The 20,573-nt window shown below is 39.6% G+C and overlaps 1 protein-coding gene across 2 annotated transcripts in view; it reads left to right on the top strand.

Moving 5' to 3' along the window:
* LOC145411696 (activator of 90 kDa heat shock protein ATPase homolog 1) overlaps positions 1 to 17,805 on the top strand; it is a 64,431-nt gene extending 46,626 nt beyond the window's left edge. Inside the window, exons 8-10 of one of the 2 annotated variants that reach the window (XM_080281712.1) lie at positions 9,812 to 9,913; positions 15,591 to 15,727; positions 16,909 to 17,805. In XM_080281712.1, the coding sequence (XP_080137838.1) occupies positions 9,812 to 9,913; positions 15,591 to 15,727; positions 16,909 to 16,996 (327 nt within the window). In that variant the 3' untranslated portion in view covers positions 16,997 to 17,805. The remainder of the gene's footprint in view (positions 1 to 9,811; positions 9,914 to 15,590; positions 15,728 to 16,908) is intronic. The other variant, XM_080281713.1, reaches the window with a different exon arrangement.
* The last annotated feature ends 2,768 nt before the right edge of the window (positions 17,806 to 20,573 follow it).

Consider the following 20,573-nt stretch of genomic DNA (forward strand, 5'->3'; position numbering starts at 1 on the left):
TTCCATAATGTGCTTAATAGTATGGGGTGCTGTGTTGCATCCTGGACAGGCATCAGCGACGGAGTCATCCAGCCTCTTCTGGTAGCTTAAGAGGGCTGGATGATGCCCACATCTCAGCCTGGCCAGGTGGACCCTGTCCTCACGAGGGAGATAGGATTCAGAAGGGTGGATGTCAGGAGGCCGTGCATGCAGCTGTGTGTTGTCTTTAAGTGACTGAATGGAGTGGCGAGTGATCTGAGTGTGGATATGCTTCTGGAAGCTGGTCTGAGGTGGCCAAGGGGGGAGAGATGACAGTATTTGTGTATGGTATCGTGTGCTGGGTGTTGTTTTGATGTTCCTTAGTGTGGGTGGATGTGCTGCCATGTAATATAGTGGATGTTGTGGGTTTGTGGAGGCTGCAGCAAGAAACTGGGTGCCTCTCATGTCTAGATGATCCTTGACTTTGAGGACTTTGGTTTCTTGATGCAGGTGGTCTGTGTGTGTAGTAGCTGTGCAGCCTGTGATTATTTTTAGGGCCTTGTTCTGTATGATCTGTAGTGTTGTAGTGTGTTTTGGTGAGGTTAGAAGCCCAGGCAGTGCTTGCATAATTCATTACTGAATGTATGTATTGTTTGTATACTGTGGTGATGGTTTCTTTGTTGTGTCCGAATGTTGTATGGGCAAGTGACGTCAAAGCATTGAGTCTTGGTGTTATTTTATTTTTAATGTTTGTGATGTGTTGTTTAAATGACGTAGATGTATTATATGTTACACCAAGGATTTTGTGTGTGTGTGTGTGTGTGTGGTAGGGGAGTGTTGTTTATGGTGAGGTATGGGATGTGACTATGTTCTGCTGTCCAGTTTGTGAGAAGAGCCACTGTAGATTTGGTTGGGGCTATTTTGAGCCTGTTTGTGGTGAACCATTCGTGTAGTGTGTTGAGGTAAGGTTGAATGATGTGTGCAGCTGTGTTTGCTTTTTGGTGCATACATGTATGTGTTATATCATCTGCATAGGAAGCTATTTGTATCTGTGGTGTGTGGGGTGTGGGTATTTCATGCATGTATAGGTTAAAGAGTGTAGGGGACAAAACAGATCCTTAGGGGGCGCCGTTTGTGAAGTTTCTGATGTTAGAAGACTGACCGGCAAATGTTACGTGTGCACATCCGCATGCTAAGTAGTTTGCCAGCCATCTTTTTGTGTTATTGTGCATGTTTGTGTTGAGTATTTTGTTTGTGAGGTTGTGGCAGGGGATGGCATCAAAAGCTTTGGTAATGTCTAGTGTAATTAGGAGTGTTCTGTGTGGTGGCCTAGCTGAATCATGCCATCAAAAACTCTCTGTGTAAGGTCTGTAAGAAGGGTGTTTGTGGAGTGTAGTGGCCTAAAGCCATGTTGTGACTGGGCTAGGGGAATGTGAGGTGTGACTAGTAGTAGTACCAGTTGTTCAGTGACTTTAGAGGGGGTGCAGAGGAGTGTGATGGGGTGGTGTGAGGAGGGTAATGTGGGGTCTTTGTTGGGTTTAGAGCAGACATGGGGTAATAGTAATATGTAATAGTAATAGTAATAGACTAATACAGGGTTTTCAAAGTAATAGTCATAGTAATAGTAATAGATAACAAGTTCCTGGCTGTAATAGTAATTGTAATAGTAATAGAAGGCAAAGTAATAGATAATAGTATATTACTTTCCCATTACAGACACTTCTTTAATACCATTTACCATAATCAATAAAAACAGCCTTCTCACCTTGGTTAGCTTTTGGCTGCTCTCCAAGCTGCAGGTACACCACAGGAGACCGTGCAGAATGGAGAGTGGTCAACAGGCCATCAGGTGATCTAGACACACTTGTGCATTCAGTGGAACAGCCTCCCGACAATAATGAATATAAAAACCATTTTCAATTTAATTAATACCTTTATCATAAATAGTATATTAATAGTAATAGTAATACTAACAGATGACCAAGTAATAGTAATAGTAATATATGACCACTAAAGTAATTATAATAGTAATATAATAGACAGCAACTGAAATTAATGGTAATAGTAATAGAAACCCAGTAATAGACCCCATGTCTGGTTTAGAGATAGTGATGATAATGCCATGCTTCCAGATGTTGGGTATTATGTTGAGTGAATAGCTGTAGTTTGATATGTTGGTGAGTGCTTGTATGCCTTGTGGTCCAAGTTGTTTAAAGTGAATGTTGCTTATGTTGTCTGGTCCACAGGCAGATGAGTGATTGAAGTTGTTAATGATGTGCTTCGTCTGGTTGTAAGTGAAAGATGCGTAGTCTGGGTCTGTGGGGAACTCTTACATCGGATGATACGTCGGTCTTCGGGATGGGGGTTTAGGTGGCTGACTTGTGAAAAGTGATTAATGAGAGTGTTGGCTTGTTGTTTGTTTGAGGGTATGGTGTCTGTTGTTGTGATGGCAGCGTGTGATTGTGTGGTGTTGCTGTTGGAAAGTATGATGCTGTTTAGTGTTTTGTAGAGTTTGCTGATGTTTGTTTTGTGGTCAAGTGTTTGGAGGTAATTTTTCCAGTTTAGTGTTTGCTGTTCTGATATTGTTTATTTGAGTGTTGAGTTCTTGTATTTGTTGTACGGTGTCTTGTGTATGGGGTGTTGGGGAGTGTCGCCTTGTGTCCCGTTGTCTGATGAGGCCTTGAATTTCTGGTGTGAAGTTGGGGTTGTCTCTCTTTCTGTTGCCTCTAGGGATGTGTCTTTTGTCTGCATTTTGTATAATTGTATTGAAAGTGTGCACAGCAGTGTTGATGTTTGTGATGGGTGTACTGTTTAGTGTTTCGAAATGTTGTTCTGTTTCAGTTACAAAGGCCTCCCAGTTGGCTCTCTTATAATTAGTGTATGTGTTTTTGTGGCCAGCTGGGGTGATTCTGGTTTTGGTAGTGATGATGATTGGGAGGTGATCAGAACCTAGGGTTTTGACCACTCTCCATGATGTAGTGGGGGTGAGGTTTGAGGAGCATAAGGTGATGTCTGGAGATGATGGGAGGAAGAGGGCTTGGTGTGGGATATGGGTATGTTGGTCTAGATTGTTCAGTATGAAAAGATGATCTGTCTGGGATTGTACTACCAGCCCTCTGTCTGTGTCAGGGTTGTTGACACGCCAGCCCGACAACTTGGCGTTGAAATCACCACCCAGGATGATGTTGGGTATGTTAGTGATGTGGTGTATCTGTGGAGAGTAATTGTGTGGTACTGTAGGGGACGATTGGGGGGGAAATGTATGTGTTAGTGACTGTTATGTGTGATTTGTTACCAGTGCATATTTTAACTGATTGTATTTCTGTTGTGGTGTCATGTGGGGGGAGAAGTGACTTTGTGTGTGCATTGGTATCTGCAAAGTTGATGGATTTGTGTACCAGGGTGATGAGTCCACCACCACCACCGTCAGCCCGGTCTTGTCGAATGGTGGTGAAGTTATGAAATGTCGGTGTTTTCTGTGCTTTGTGTAGTTTTGTTTCTTGTAAGATGGCAATGTGTATGTTCTGTTGTTTGATGAATTGCGTGAGTTCTTGTTTTTTGGTGTTTATGCCATCAGTGTTTAACTGGCGGATGTTTATGTTGTGTGTGCGATGTGTGTTGGGTGCAGCAGCACGGTGGGGAGGTGGCGTGGGTGGAGGGGAAAGGGTAGGAGGAGGTTGTGATGGAGGTAAGGGTTGAGGTGGATTAGGATCGGTTGAAATGGGAGGAGTTGGAGGACTGGATGGTGTGGGAATGATCGGTGGGTTTGGCTGTGGAGGTGTGAAGGAAGTAGGAGTAGGATTGGTAGGGGGGTTGGTGGGTGGGGGAAAGGAGCATAAGAGCAGGTCCAGGTGTTTGTGTAATGTTTTCTGGATGCAACTGTGTTGACTATCATTGTGGTACTGTACTGTTTTATAACTTCACTACATTAATCAAATAGTATAATATATATAATAATACTGTACTGTACACTGACAAACATGTCTTTTATTTGCCTTATTGTGGTGAACATAGCTGAAGTGGTCAGGCAGTCCGGACTGCTTCTGACTTTATCAGACTTTTTCCGATAAACAGGAATTTAGTCCGGTAGCTCTTCAATTCCGATAACAGCGAATTCCGGTCTATTGAAGTCCGTTGTATCGAGGTTTTACTATTATCATAATTAGCAACTTAAACGAGGCAATTTATTTATAAATTGATTGGGACCAACCCCATCTTTCAGTTTGTAATGAAATGCACCCAGTGACTAAAAATATGAAAGTACTTTGTGCATGTAGGTTTTGGCAGAGCAGCTGGCTGGTAGGGCAGAGCACACAGAGCCCCAGACCTGAGAATGTTAATAGTCAGTGGATTGACTGCTTGGCAGTGCAATGGTTAATAAAAAAAAAAAAAAAAAAAAAAAAAAAAAAACAGTGGTTAGGTTTGAGGCGGTGTCAGGATTTAGGGCACTTGATTGGTGTATGAGTACCGTATTTCGCTGCATATTTGATGCTGCAGTGTGAAAGATGCATCCTAATTCTGGAAGGGCAGTTCTGAGAAAAAAAGTATGTCTTGACCAAGACTACAGAAAGTTTGCTTGATATGAGTATTTTTCACTAAAATACACACTCATCTTTCAGAATCTTTATTCAGTACTGTATATCTGTCTTTGGTTTCTGTATTTTTATGTAAAAGAAGGGTATAAGACATGAAAACAAACAACCCCTTCCTTACATAATGTTACTATATCCCATGACACCATCTGAACACTTTATGAAGTCCACCTTTCAGAATCTCCTTTCAGTTCTGTATATGTTTGGTGTCTTTATTTTTATGTAAAAGAAGGGTACAAGACAAGAAAACAAACAAACAACCCCTTCCTTACAGAAAGTTACTTTGTACCACGGCACCATCTTAACAGTACTGGAATGTTCATGAAGTCCAAACTGTCCGATTCCTTTTGTACGGTAATTTGAGATGTGATGTTCATCATTATTAAAGTACAGTAAATAGGTATCAGTATATAGAGACAAGTATTAATTTTCGTGAAATGAACTTAAAAAAACGAAACTCGATATAACCCGTTCTTTCATTCATTTAAGAAAATACACAGGCCATTAAATGAAGGAATACACTATATCTCCAAATCAAATGCCTGCATGTTACAATCAGACATCCATCATCCAATCCTACGTTGCCCCATGAGGAGTGTAGGAGCCCGGGGCTAGGCCGTTGGTCGTGACATTTAAGATGAGAGTCAGCATAAACAAATTTTCAAAAATCAGTTACAAGGAAAATTTACAGCATTTTATTTACCGTAAAAGTACCTCGTACTAGTCAGATTCGTGCCCCACACCTCTGGTGTTAAGGTAAACTGTAACTTGTTCCTATTGTCTCATTACCTACAGACAACACATTCACATCCTAAACTGAAAAATATCCTTAAACAAACCAAATGAAATACAACACGAATCTTTTCTGTTCAGCAAACATACTTCTGAACACGACTTCATTGCCATCACTAATGATGCACTCTCACTAACCTCTAAATACCTCCACAGTCATAATAATAATCTATCTGTCTATTGCCAGACGCCTCAATCCCGTTTGGGGTGGCCAAACCATCCATCATCCAATCCTACATTGCCCCATGAGAAGCGTAGGAGCCCAGGGCTAGGCAGTTGGTCCCGACATTTAAGATGAGAGTGACCAGCCTCACTCATCCCTGAGTGGCATTACATGAGCAATCAACCCCTACCACCCCTTGGATATAAGCCTTCTCCGGCTCAATCCGATTGGAGTGCAATAATTATCCACTAAACCACCAGGCGCCAAAATTTGGTTATATGGTTGCCACCCAGCGTAGTAAATGGTTTCCTGGTGCACAGGAAACCATTTGGCTTGTCACTCAGTGTAGAGTCACCCACAGGCTGAAGGAAGTGGAAAGAAAGTAGACAGAAGGGGGAGTGTAAAGTCACCTGTAGGAGGAAAGACAAGGAATGAAGGAAAGAAAGACAGAAGAGAATGGAAGGAAAGAAGGATGGAGAGGAAAGGGCAGACACCCGAGAGCAGCACTACATCGAGTGAGTGGATAATAATAATAAAATGAATGTAGCACTTGTATATACACACTAAACAAAAAGCAAATTAAAATGTCTTACAATTGAAGTTCAACATGGCGAGGTTGTTGGAAGGCGTACAGCTGTCTCTACCTTCTTCTCAGTAACACTCCCACACTGACAATGCAGCTTGCCTTGCAACATCAAAAATTAACAAAGCATTCTTAACTGTTCACAATTTATTAAAAACAGCCATTCTCCTCAAACCATATCAAATTTAGTGAAAACATTCAAACATCCATTATTATGTCTTCGTAACACTGCTGTCTCCCAGTTGCAGCCCCATTATCAAGTAGCAGAACATAATTCTGCACTGTAGGTGCCAAGGTGAATATCAGATAGAGAACTAGATAAATAAAATTATAGATAGATAGGTACCAAGACATTCATTCTACCACCCAATTCCCCTACACACAGTACTTACTAAACGTAATACAAAATCCTATGTGCCTACCTCCATTTTCTGCCAGTGTCAGCCGAAAGGTTAGGTAAATGAGGAAGAGCCTTCTTATCCTGTTTTATTCTAACAGTTTAGTCAAAGAAGCTGCCAAACATGAGCTAACCAGCCTACTGCTATTATTCTCTTATTGTTGCTAATGTAAACGTTTTTATTGAGTACAAGTGATTAGCGAAACTTTTCAGACTAGGGGCAGTTGATTCACCCCACACTAACCCCTTCAGTGCACGATGTTTCCTGAACTGAATAAAACCATCTGATGAGCATGAATAAAGTACCCTACAAAGTATGGGTTGAAGGGCAATGATAAACGGTTTATCAGTGCCCCTTCCTGAACTTTTCCCACTCCTCCCTCATTAAGTACACCCACTCTACACTCACACCCACACCCACACCCACACCCAGACATACATGCATTAGGTTGCATTCATTCTCGCCGATTATGATAGCTTATTGCTAGGGCAGCAGTGAGGCTGAGGGTGAACAGATCGATCATTCTGATCAGCAGCGAGGCAGAGTGAACGGGATTGATTGCTCATCGCTTTGTCAGCTGTGAATACAATGAAAATGGCAGCTGCTGCTGTGAATGCCCATCTGGCACAGCTAATGTCAAATATTGTATTATCTACTTAGTAAATATTATTCCATATTCATAACATAGTACTGTAAGTGGCTGATCCCTGATTCAACACAGCTAAAGGATGCCAATCACTGCTGAAAAACAGAGTGTAGCTGTAATTTCATGTAGTACTATTTAATGTTACAAATGATTTTCCTGCTTTTCTCGACCAGTAATATAAAACTGTTTCCTTTTACAATACTTTAGTCTTGTATGAAACAAAATACCAGTGTGAGAAGCCAGCCTAACATGGGGTGATCGAATTTCCATATCGCTAGGCGCTAAACTGCTAAATTGCTAAACTGCTAATAATGCTGTAATTTCAGGAAGTATTATTTAATGTTGCAACTGTTTTTCCCATTTTTCACTAACAGTAACATAAGACTGCGTCCTTCTATGATACTCTTGTGTCGAATGAAACAAAATATCAGTAAGAGAAGCTAGCCTAACAAAGGTTATTGAATTTCCTCATGAGACAGACGTCTGTTATAGTGACTCAAAAGTCATGCTAGCGAACATCTCCAATATGATTTCCTTGCTAGTCAGTAAGTGGATGGCGAGTGAAGTGATCATGATTGCCTCTCTGAAGGTTAGCAAGGAGTTCACAAGTCATCATGTTCTGAGAGTAGGGGAACGCTAGGTGCTAAACTGCTAAAATTCTGTAATTTCTGACAGTATTGTTTAATGTTGCAATTGTTTTTCCCGTATTTCACTAACAGTAATATAAAACTATTTCCTTCTATGATATTCTTGAATGAAACAAAATATCAGTAAGAGAAGCCAGCCTAACAAGGGTTATTGAATTTCCATATGAGACAGACGTCTGCTGCAATGACTCAAAAATCATGCTAGCTAACATCTCCAATATGATTCCCTTACTAGTTACTGAGTGGATGGGAAGCAAAGTGATCATGAGTGCATTTCAGAAGGTTAGCAGGGAGTTCACCAGTGATCATGTTAGCCTGCTAAAGTTGGGTGTATGCTAGATGCTAAATTGCTGTACCGCTAAACACCCAGACTGTCACATGGCCAGTTGTAAACAAACCCAGAATCTTCTGTTCTTGAACTTGGGTGTTTCTAATCGTAAAATCTGAGTATATACACAAGTGAATGTAACTTTTTACAGTAAATCAAAGGTCTGTATACTCTAGAAAATACTTGACTGCCAAGCAGTGAGATGATCATCTGTATAAGAGATTCTTCTAAATGGAGCCAAGGGAACCTGTCTTAATCTGGCCTCCAGGATGCATGGGGATATTTGAAGGTAATTTTGAGACAAAAAAGTGGGTCTCATACTCCATGAAATACGGAGTGTCTGGTCTCGTTCGTTGGGCATACTAATAATAATGCTTCCTCTTTCTGGCTTTTCCTTTCCTTATTTTCCAGACCTTACCACATCCTTAGATGAAAAAAAAAAAAAAGAATCATAATGATCATCATCATGAAGAACTACCATATTAGTGACTGGATATTTGGCTTGTTTTGCTGAGTACTGGTGAAGAGTCTTGTATGTCATTGCTTTCCATTTTGTATTTTTGGTTTTTGTGTACCTCATTTTCGTAGCGAGAGATACAGTTATGAGAATGACAGAGTAATGATGTGAAATAATTGGGTGAATCTTTGTCTGTATTGAATCACCTCTATCTGATTGTATGTTTTTCTTAAATATCCATCCATCCATCCATCATCCAGTCCTATGTTGCCCCATGAGAAGTGTAGGAGCCCAGGTCTAGGCAAGTTTGTCCTGACATTTAAGATGAGAGTGACCAGCCTCTCTCAGCCCTGAGTGTTATTACGTGAGTAATAAAACCCAACCATCCCTTGGATATAAACCTGCACTTGCTAAATCCGATTGGAGTGCCTTAATTACTCACTAAACCACCAGGTGCCATAATTTGGTTACTGTATATGGTTTCCACCCAGCGTATTAAATTGTTTCCCGGTGTACAGGAAACCGTTTGGCTTGTCACTCAGTGTAGAGTCACCCATAGGGCGAAGGAAAAGGAGAGAATGAAGGAAAGAAAGACAGAAGAGGGAGTGTAAAGTCACCTGTAGGCAGAAGGAAGTGGAAAGAAGGAAGGAAAGAAAGACAGTAGAGGAAGGAAGAAAGAGAGGAGAGGGCAGACACACAAAGCAGCACTGCATCGAGTGAGTGAGTGGTTGGCACCTCTACCTTTATAAATATACATGCCCTTTCCACGTGGTTCTGTAGAGCATAGGAGAGTGGCACAGTACTGAAGGGGGTATTGAAGGATGTACAGAGTCATCAGATTTGAACAGTCTCTCCTAAAGGAAATAAAATACAGTACTCTGGGATAATTAGAAATATTTAAAATGTCATTGGAGAAGGGGTTTATGGTATGATCTTATACTGGGACACAGTGGTTCCTAATTCCTATTCTTTCTTTCATCATTTATCTTTAAAGGCCTTTAGTTTGATGCATATTTTTGTTGTTGTTACTACTGTTATATAGCTAACATAATTAACTTAAGTACTGTATAAGAATCAGGTTGCAAAAAGGTAAGTGGAGGTGCTTTCTACTTTCTAACCCCATCCCCACAAACAGTTTCTCCAAAGTTTACAAAACTGTGTGGAGGTAAGAAGTAGATAAATAGTATGTCATCGGAATGAAGGGGTTAAGCTTTATCTTACTCTTTGCTGTGACTTGTTTCATTCAGATGGTGGCAGCCTTCACAAGAGGAGATGTCAAGCTTGAATTGGAGAAGGGAGGCAAATTTGAGTTCTTTGGAGGAAACATTTCGGGTGAATTTGTGTCCTTGGTAAGTACGTATAGCTTCTTGAGAATGTCCACCTTAATTTGGCAGATTTTTGTTCTTTTGAGGCTTATAACTGATGACTCATTGGTAGAGTAGGACAGTACTGCAGCTATAACTGATGACTCATTGATAGAGTAGGACAGTACTGCAGCTCTACATCCTTTTCGTAGTACTACTTTGTAACCATCACCATTTTCTAATGTCTACTTATAACTCAGCATTCAGGATGGAGTGATGACAGATTTAGGTCTTTAAAAAGGACAGAATATCATTTTTTGTTTTTCTATCAGACATTCAGTATTGGGTCAGAACACACCAATACCCCCAGACTGCAAAATGTGCAAACTGGAAATTTATTGATGTAATGTTACAGGGTTTTTATTTATTATTGAAAACCTTTTCTCTTTTACGTTTTCAAATAGTTGTGATCTGGTGGAAGAAGTCTAAGGTCATTATGTCCTGTGGCGTTTATATGCACTACAGTTTGAGTCGCCAAGATGACCAGAGTTGTTTATAAATTTCCTATGATGTAAAATGCTACCAGGGGTATTGGTTGATCTCCTACCCTGAACCCCCATCAGTACCTGGCTGGTTGCCAACCAACTGTAAACAGTGTTTCACTCTAGGACCGGATGGATTTTGCCCTCATAGGAGGGTGCTGGCAATATTATAAATATAGCTGAAATAACATTTTTCACACTGCTACTAATGTTTTATATATACAAGCACATAACCCTCAAACAATTTCCACCCCAAAAAAAAAAAAAAAAAAAAAAAAAAAAAAAAAAATCTGACACTAATACCTCCTGTACATTTTGCTAACATACTTCACAGTATTTACAAATCTAAATAGCTGTATATATATCTACTTAAAAAAAAAAAAAAAAAAAAAAAAAAAAAAAAAAAAAAGGTAAACACTGATTTATATTTTATGAACCTTCATATTGGCTTATGTTATTGACTTGGAGCAGATAATCAGTGTGCCCAGAGGTCAGTGTACACAGGTAATACAGTAAACCCTTGATGCTCACAGACTTGAAGCTTGTGGATTTGATTACTCGCGGATTTTTCACTCGTGATGAATAATAATGAATGGTGAAATAAAATGAAAAAAAAAATGTGGAGTTTGAATGCGGAGCGATGGAGCAAACAGGTTTGTGGAGACCCTTCAATGGAGCATGCCCTAATTGTCAAAAGACAGATTTAAGCTGCCACTCAAACCCTACATGGAATTAAAGGACCAGCTATAGAGGCAATGTTCCCAGCCCAAGATAACTACATTCTTTGATAGATGGACATGCCCAGCTGCTCAGCCTCACTCTGCAAGCCCTAAACCATCAATCTCAGGGGTAATTTAACCAAATACACCAACCACCTCCTCACCAACCTCATCAGCTGACAGACTCGATGACCCTCCCCCCCCTCCCATGGTGCCAATAGGGATGCAGATGATGCACAATAAACATCACACATCGATCATAACTCATCGTACTTAACTACATTTTTCAATAATTAATCTTCCTACAGAAAGGTGAATTGAGGAGAATGTATTGTACATTGATGAGAATTGATGGGAATACAGTATATTGACAGTACTGAACAGTATGGTATTTTTAAAACGTTTTATTGTACAGTTTTTAATATTTTGCATTATGTTCATGCATAATCAATAATCATTATCATTAAAGCATCAGAAATCGTTTTCTTTATCGTGTAGGCATATTTTCAGTGTGGGAGAGGTAACTAATATGATGCTCATGGATTTTCCATTCTGTCGAGGGTCTCTGTTCCCTAACCCCAGTGAGCATCAAGGTTTTACTGTACCAGGCTGTATGTGGGGGATAAAAGAATGGAAGAAGAGGAAAATGAAGCTGAAGGAACAGGGCGTGTTATAAGTGCAGATTGAATAAAGTGATAAAAAGCAAAGAAAATGGATTGAAATATTAGCACAAAATAGGTGAGGAAGAGAAGTATTGAAAGATGGGGATGTCAAGAAGAAGAAAAAGCGTGGAGGGTGGGGGAGGAAGACCATGACTCGCTCAGCGGAGAATGTATCTGAACTCCCACTGCATGACACATCACTGTCATTTTCTGTGCCATAATCACTATCCACTCTATTAACTGACACATCATGTATGTCAAAATCATCCCTTGATGAGTTATTCTTCGTTATATTTGGCATAAATTCCTTGTCACTATCGGAAAGAGGAGTGTAGGAGGCCATCACAAACTCACACAACCTCTCTCTCTGCATTTAGAAGCTGGACCTAATCCATTCAGGAATTATTGGGAATGTGGGCAACACCATGGGAAAGTAAAAAATTGTATGGCTGGTCTATGAGATGTTTATTATGTCATAGAGAAGGAGTGCTTCATTGGTCAAGACCCATGACATTTCTGTTATGTATCATGTGACTGTGACAAATCGTGATGCCACATTGCTGATATCCGTAACAAGAGCTGATATGCCACATCTTAACATACCAAAGTAGCCATCCTGAGTGTTCTTTAATCCCTATTGCCACAGTTACATAACCACAATACACATGTATGGACATTGCAAATGAGATACAGGCAGTTTTAATATTAAGGCCTGTATGGACAGCAGATTTCTAGTACTGGAGGGGCTAAGTGTTTGGTGTACAGTAACCTAGCTTTAGATTCCTGTGCTTGGAAGGGAACAGTATGAGATTGGCACTCTCCATGTACAGTACTGATAACAAAGGGAAATTCCACATAATAGATTTTAATCATTTTACCCGTTGTTCCAGAACAACTACACATCGAGTGTCCAGGTTTAGGGACAGAAACTGGGATACTACTGGGGGGAAAGCCATTTACACCATCTATCCAGTAATACTTTGAGTGTTGTTTTTATCTCTAGGTGATCTTATTCAGTTTAGGAAAGATGTATAGTGCCAGCAGAAAACCTTGTGACCTATCATTAAACTGAGGCAATTTCATATAATTATTTCTTGTCAGATTCTATTGTCTTGTGGTTCAGTATCACCCTGGGAAGTGAGTAAATGCAAGTCATCATCAGTAATCCTTCAATATTGAAAGTATAGTAAAACCTAGTTATAATGGACTTCAGTAGACTGGAATTTGATTTTATTGGAATCGAGGAGCTATTGGACTAAAATTCTTATATATTGGGAAAAGTCCGATAAAGCCTGAAGCAGTCCAGACTGCATGACCACTTCAGCTATGTTCACCAAAATAAGGTCAATATAAGATGTTTATCAGTGTACAGTACAGTATTATTACAGTATATATGTTATACCGTTTGATTATTGTAGTGAATGTATAATACAGTACAGTACTGCAGCGGTAGTAAAAACAGATTAAAAACTGTTGGTGCGATCCGGACTAATGTCTGATATATCAAAAAAAGTCCAGGTTACTGTCAGCATTGTTGTGGTTGGTTCAACCACCCCACCTGCCGTCTAAAATAAGGCAGGCTTATGCGACCTGTGATGCGACTGCAAAAATAATGTTACAAACTTCGTGATTATGCACGGAATATGGGCATGCACGGGGGTATATGCGGCTCAATGGTAGAGCGCTTGACTCAAGACCGAAGAGTTGTGAGTTCACGCTGTGCCCGGGTAAGCTGCCATGCTGGGAGAAGTAGCATTCTCCTGTCACCTAGCTGGTAATAGCAGACGTTGCTTAGTGGGTTAGAGTGCTCTGACCTAAGGGTCAGAGGTTTGAGTCCACCCAAGGGTCATTGGTAGACATCAGGAAGGGCATCCAGTCATAAAATGCTACACACTCCAGAACCAAAGTCCTCTACCCAGGGGCAATGTCGTAGCCTTTATAGAAAAAAGGGGACATGGCGTAAAGCTTAAAAAAAAAAAAAAAATGTCTGGATTAGCAGGGGGAAGTCCGGATGTTACTTTTATCAGAATTTTGCTTTTTTCAGAATGGCTTGGGTCCCAATTAGACTGTTATAGTGAGGTTTTACTGTATAGATGGTGTTAAGATTGGAGTACCATTTTTAATAATTACAGTAAGACCTCACTAAACGGACTAATTGGTGCCCAAGCCAATCCGAAAAAAGCGAAATTTCAATAAAAGTGACATCCGGACTTCACCCTGCTAACCCGGACTTTTTCCGAAATATCAGACATTAGTCTGGATTGCACCAACGCTTTTTAAAATGTTTTCACCACCATTCCAGTACTGTACTCTATTATACCTTCACTACATTAATCAAATGTTATGATATATATAATAATACTGCACTGTACATGGATAGACATGTCTTTTATTTACCTTATTGTGGTGAGCATAGCTGAAGTGGTCAGGCAGTCTGGACTGCTACTGGCTTTGTCAGACTTTTTGCAATATGTAGGGATTTAGTCCGGTAGCTCCTCAATTCGAAAAAGCGAATTCCGGGCTATTGAATTCTGTTATATTGGGGTTTTACTGTAGTTTATTTCACTTTTGTGTCTGGTCATTTATTTTTCTTTGTTTTGGTAGATAGCAATTTTCAAATTATTTTTCAGATAGTCAGAGTGCAGTATTGGATGTCAAACTTTGCACATTGGTATGATTTGTAGGTGCCATTTTAATTTAGAAAATTCTCCAAATAGCCATTTTTGCATATTTTGATGCAGAATGTGCAAGAATTATCAGTATTGCAGTAACACCTGGGTCTAGAACTATAGATAATTATGCCACTGAGAGTTGTACCAAAAATAGTAGTACTTTCAACCTGATGATATTTTATTGGTTAATTCCAGCTGTAACCAGTAAATTGTATTCATTTTTGGGGAGATGCCTTACTGTGAAAAGGTTAATGAAGGCTAGGCTATACTGTATCTAACACTTCTTTTTGAAAAATCTCTCGAGCAAAACAAAACTGTCCCGGGATAACAAGATTAAAATAGAAACTATTTCATTGGATTGCAAAAGTTACATTGTTTGGTGCATGGTTATTAACTGTTTGCTTTATGTGTATGAAGTATGATACACTGTGGTGGTTAAGCTTGGTCAACAAGGGATGAAGTGGTTTACAGATCCAGGTATATTATGAGGACATCTTCAACAATGAGCTTTAGTGAGGTGATGCATATCAGTAGGCTGTGGTGGTCTGGACATGTGGAAAGAACATATGAAAGAGTACCATCATGTAGCAGCATACAAGCTTGAATATGGAAAGGAAAGCCCCAACTGGCAAGCCTGGATATATAGGATAAGGTCCTGAGAAGAGACCTTCGCAGTTAAGTGGACTTGATTGTAATGGTGTGGGACCCAGTGGCGCTTGGAAGCAGCCATCGGGTGAAAATGATTGATCAGTGCAAGCATGGAACACTGCTTTTCAAAATGTATGCACCACATGTTTTATGTCAGGAAAACTGGAGGAAAGAGTAAAGCATTGGTGGTAGTAGTTGTTGTTGATCAATGTGTGTCTGTTTAGTCATGGAGATCCATCAACTGCAGGCAAGCAAACACCCCTGGAGAGGCATCATGTGCTGTGAACAATGTTCCCATGCAGCTGACAGCACCTCACAACAGTGAGTCATGGGGAATAGTGTGGAAATTTCATTCATGGATGGATGCCACATTTGTGTCTCTCCACCCAGTTACTTGGGGCACTATAGCAAACTCCACTAAAACAGTGTTGGTAGTAATGGCTGTGTATTGTATTGGTATTTGCATTTTTTCATTGCAGGAACAAAGTAAACAGATTGTTCAGAAGTGGCGTTTCAAAACATGGCCCAGTGGACACCACTCAACTGTAACCCTTGACCTGGAACAGAAGGAAGATTGTACCGATCTCATCCTTACACAAACTGGAATCCCGGCCAGGTAATTTGTTTGCAGATAAAACTATGTAAAGTCAGTACACAATAAGAAATTGTACTCAGTGCTTCAGTTTACTGGCAGATGTGACCATAATTATGATACAGCATCTTCACAGCCTTCTATACAAAATCATATGTAAATCTGAAATTTATTCCTGTACATTACTACAGAGAAATATCAGCCATATGTTAAACATGTGAAAAAGGCTTAATTTTCTCAGTACTCAAACCAGGCAAATTTACCAAGCATTTAGCATCATACAGACCAGTATTGCTCATCCTGTATACCATACAAAACCACGGAAAAACTTGTGAAGATAGTTTCCCACTCACATCCGCTGTGAATCTGAATATAGCTTTCGTATAAAACATTCCGTGACCACACTGCCATTGCTGCCTTTGATTAGTTCTCTCACCCCTCTGATCAGCTCTCAAAGAACTTATACGCCACAGCCACACCAAGTAACACCAAACAGTTTCACTTTATACTGTAGAGTTGGGATTTTCGAACTTACTTATGAATTATTTCCGTCATAACCTCAATTTGCTTTTCCAGGAGGAGCTCTGGTTTCCCTTCAGAACGCATAAATCTTTTCCAGGAGGAATGAGACAGGAAGTTTCTGTACTCTCCCTTCCTGGAAAAGTAGAATAATAATGTATAATAACTTCCCTCTCTTAACTTAGGTTTATTTTTGTGGAAAGCACAAAAGAAAAGAAAATTCTGTACTCTATGTGTTTCCAGCAAACCCAAGGTAGTTATGATGGCAGTGATCATAATAGCGTTTGAGAATCCCTCCCCAGAGCAACACCAAATATCCGACAGCAACACACCCAGCACCTCACATAGCCACCAAGAAAGATAGTTTATACAGCTATACTGGTAACCCTTTAATCTAGTGAAATCTTTTTTATTATTTTATTCGTGCTACATCCAGTCAGTTTTAGTCAACCTAGGAAAGACTTCTCATATTGAGTGGATTAAGAAATCAGTGTCAGTGTCTTCTCTACACCCATAAAGTGATGTCGACCAGATGAAAGAGGAATGGAAGGTGGACCTAACGTTATTCCAAACATAACCCATTGTCTTCTCTCCCCAGAAGACATTGGTGTTGACAAAAGAGGGTTGGAAGATTAAACTCACCAATTAATCTAACCTAAACCAGTGTCTCCTTATCTCCCAAACAGTGATGTTGACCGAACGAAAGAGGGTTGGAAGAAATACTACTGGGAGAGCATCAACCGCACCTTTGGCTTCGGGGCCATCCTCCTCTGAGCTCAATCTGCATAGGCAAATTGAACAAAAAGTAATAGTTGTTGGGATACACCTTTTTGCCTCCCTGTTGTGCTTCTGTGACTGATGTGGTTTGTAGGTGGAGACAACTCATCATGCACATGGCTACTTGCACTTTGGCAGATGTAGGCAAACAGTAATGTTACTGCTTGATCAGTAAACTTAAAACACAAAGTACACTGAAGACTTAAATACCTTTGGAAACCTATACTGATATCTGAATAAAAATCCTACACAAAATCTGCTGGTCATATCTGTAGTCAAAGTATTTGAGCTTAAACACACACTTGGACACAGATTATACGGAATATGCATGATTATGCCGATCAATATAGTACATGCTTGTACAACTGTACAAGCATGTACTATATTACACAAAATACATATGCTCATGCCAGCCAGTACGTGCTTGTACAGTTGTCCACTAGAATAGTCATTGCTGTGCATACTGACTCAGCAGAACTGTGACCATTCACTTGATGAAACAGCAGACACTGTACTTAAACCTATACAGTACAGTAAATCGTTGATATACGTTCTTTGAAATGATAGTCTTGTGCTGTTAATACCCCCGGAAATTCAGGGAAAGGAAGCGTGTTTGTTAATTATAAATATGATAGGCAGTTTCCCTCCCCAGTTTACAATACAGTGAGACTTAAAAAAAAAAAGAAAAAAAAAAAAAAAAAAAAAGGATACTTTACATGACATCCCTGACTGTAGTGATGACTGTGTCCTCCACTAAAATTGACCAGATTTTCAGATAGGTATATCTGTAAAGCTTTAGACTGAAATCAAGCATTTATATATATATATATATATATATATATATATATATATATATATATATAATTTATGTATGTATATATGATACTGTGCAGTGCTGCTTATTTGCTGATTCTTGTGCTCTTATTCTAGATAACAGACAATACTGTATGGTATCATTCTAATCAGTGCATTGGCAGTTAGTATTCGAGTAGTTATGGACAGGAGAAGGTGTATAATTTTTGTGCATAATTAGATACTGCATCTCATTACATAAGAAATATTGTCATGAATTAGTAACAGGAGTTTTGGTATTAAAATGATTATGTCAGTTCCTTTCAGAGGTGATTTCCCTAAGTACACTTCTGAGTTACTGCACATGGAGTATGAGACATGAAAATCAGAGTTAATAATGTAGTGCTAGTGCAGGTGTAATACTTCATTTCCATTATGTACATGGACCTGGAAGCCCTTTCACTTATGAAATACATGGCTTTACGTAGTTAAGCATTGGTACAGAGAAGGTAATGCGTTGTGACAAATCTGAATTACAGTTATTAATGAATTGTGTATAGCATATATAATGGGCAATTTTAAAGTGCCACCAAGACTTCATACATTCTTCTACCTTAAAATGTGTTGGACTACAGTACCCTGGCCTCAGGCCCCAGTGTCCCTAAGGGAATAAAAGAGATTGGTTGCAACTGTTTTCTTCAGTCATTTAGAGAAACTGGTATGTGTTGTATCTTTAAGTCCATCATTCATATTAAATACGTGTCTGAATTATCACTGTGGCAGATTTTGATACAGCTACATCATATTACTGTAATTGCTCATACTCATGAAGTGTTTTTCATTCCATAATCATATATTTATTGCATTTGTTTTCTTTGAGCCACATTTCAGCTGACTCCTATTTTTAATAGTAAGATAGTTTCTCTTGGCGATTTCAGTTTGCCCCTTTCCCTTTTTCATGGATTGTAGCCTGTCTCTCTCTTTTAATATCATAACCTTTTTATCAAGATACAGATCAGTTTTAAAAAAGTGACTGGTAAAATAATTCTTTATTAAATCAGGAGATATCATGTGTTTATATTTTACTTCCCTGTCTGAAGTTGCTTATGTTAGTTTATACCTGAAAAATACTGTATAAACAAATTTGTCATGGAAAAAGATTGCAGAAGATGAAAATGCTTAGAGATTGAAAAGTAATTCCATGGTTGACGGTTGCTGCATATTTCTAGCTGTAGCACAGAGTACATAAGATTGGCTCTTTGTTCTCATAATTTGCATGTTTATGCTAAATCCGAGTTGACGTGGTTACCCGATAAATACTTTATAGCACAATGTTCTGAGTTCTGAGAGTAAGTAGAACTGTTCCAGACCATCTCTTTGCTCAGACTTTCTCCTCTAATTCCACTTCAGATGATTTCGGTGCTGTTCCTCCATCACATCCCCCCTCTGACTTCCTCATGGTTGACATTGAAATTTCTTCAGCTGATGTATTTTCTGCTATTGCTGGCCTCAGTACTAACAAGGCACATGGGCCTGATAGGGTCTCTTCTGTTGTCCACAAGAACTATGCTTCTGTGCATACACCCTGCGTAGGTAAACTCTTTCGCCCCTGTCTTTCAACTTGAACCTTTCCTTCTTGCTGGAAGTTTGCTCTCATTCAGCCTGTCCCAAAGAAGGGTGACCATTCCCAACTCTCTGAGTATCGCCCAATTGCTTTAACATCCTGTGTCTCAAAAGTTTTTGAGTCTCTTCTTAACAGAAAAATTTTAAAGCATCTTTCCTATCACAACCTTCTTTCAGATCGTCAGTATTGGTTCCGTCAGGGACGCTCCACTGGCGATATTCTCACCTACCTTTCAGACTCCTGGTCATCCTCCTTTTGGGACTTTCGTGGAAGCTTTGCTATTGCATTTGACATCTCAAAGGCTTTCGATTGAGTCTGTCATAAATCTTTAATTTCCAAACTGCCTAGCATGGGCCAACCGGCCTACTGCAGTTATCGTCTCTTCTTATGTTCTTACATTTTCTATCCTATCTGTGCCTCCATCTATTTTATAGCTTCCTGACTGGTCATTCTATAGCTGCTGTTGTAGACGGCCACCTTACTTTTCTTAGATCTACCAACGGCGGTGTTCCTCAGGGCTCTGTCATATCACCAACTCTCTTCTTTTTATTCATCAGTGACCTAAGCTGTACATCTAACCCTATCCACTCATATGCTGATGATTCCACCCTTCACCTCTCCATTCGGTTCTTGCAACATCCATCTTAGCAGCTGCTTTCAGCAAACAAGAGATGAGACTATGGCACACCTAATCTCTCTGAATGGGGTAAAAGTAATCTTGTTTTTAATGCATCAGAGACTCACTTCTTACACCTATCAACCTGACAAAATTTTCCACAGGAGTACCCACTAATGTTTAATAATATCCAGCTCAATCCTGCATCATCCTTAAACATACTTAGGGGGTCATTCTCTCGGGATTTATCTTGGAAAGATCATATTATATCTCTTGTAAAATATGCTCCCAAGAGATTAGGTGTGCTAAGCTGACTCCATACGTTTTTTACCCCTGCACAGTCGTTGACTTCATACACTGGATTTATTTGCCCCTGTTTAGAATACAACTCTTATATGTCAGGAGGCTCCTCACATACAGTTCATCTCGACAAGATGGAATCAATTAACTTTCCTCCTCTTACTGGCTCTCTTCAACTTCTGTTTCTTTGCTGCACTGTTATATCTTTATCTCATTTCTATCGCTATTTCAGTGGTCACTGC

Source organism: Coenobita brevimanus, chromosome 90 (assembly GCF_032717465.1).
Source record: "Coenobita brevimanus isolate Jiangsu-jjx chromosome 90, ASM3271746v2, whole genome shotgun sequence".
NCBI lineage: Eukaryota > Metazoa > Arthropoda > Malacostraca > Decapoda > Coenobitidae > Coenobita > Coenobita brevimanus.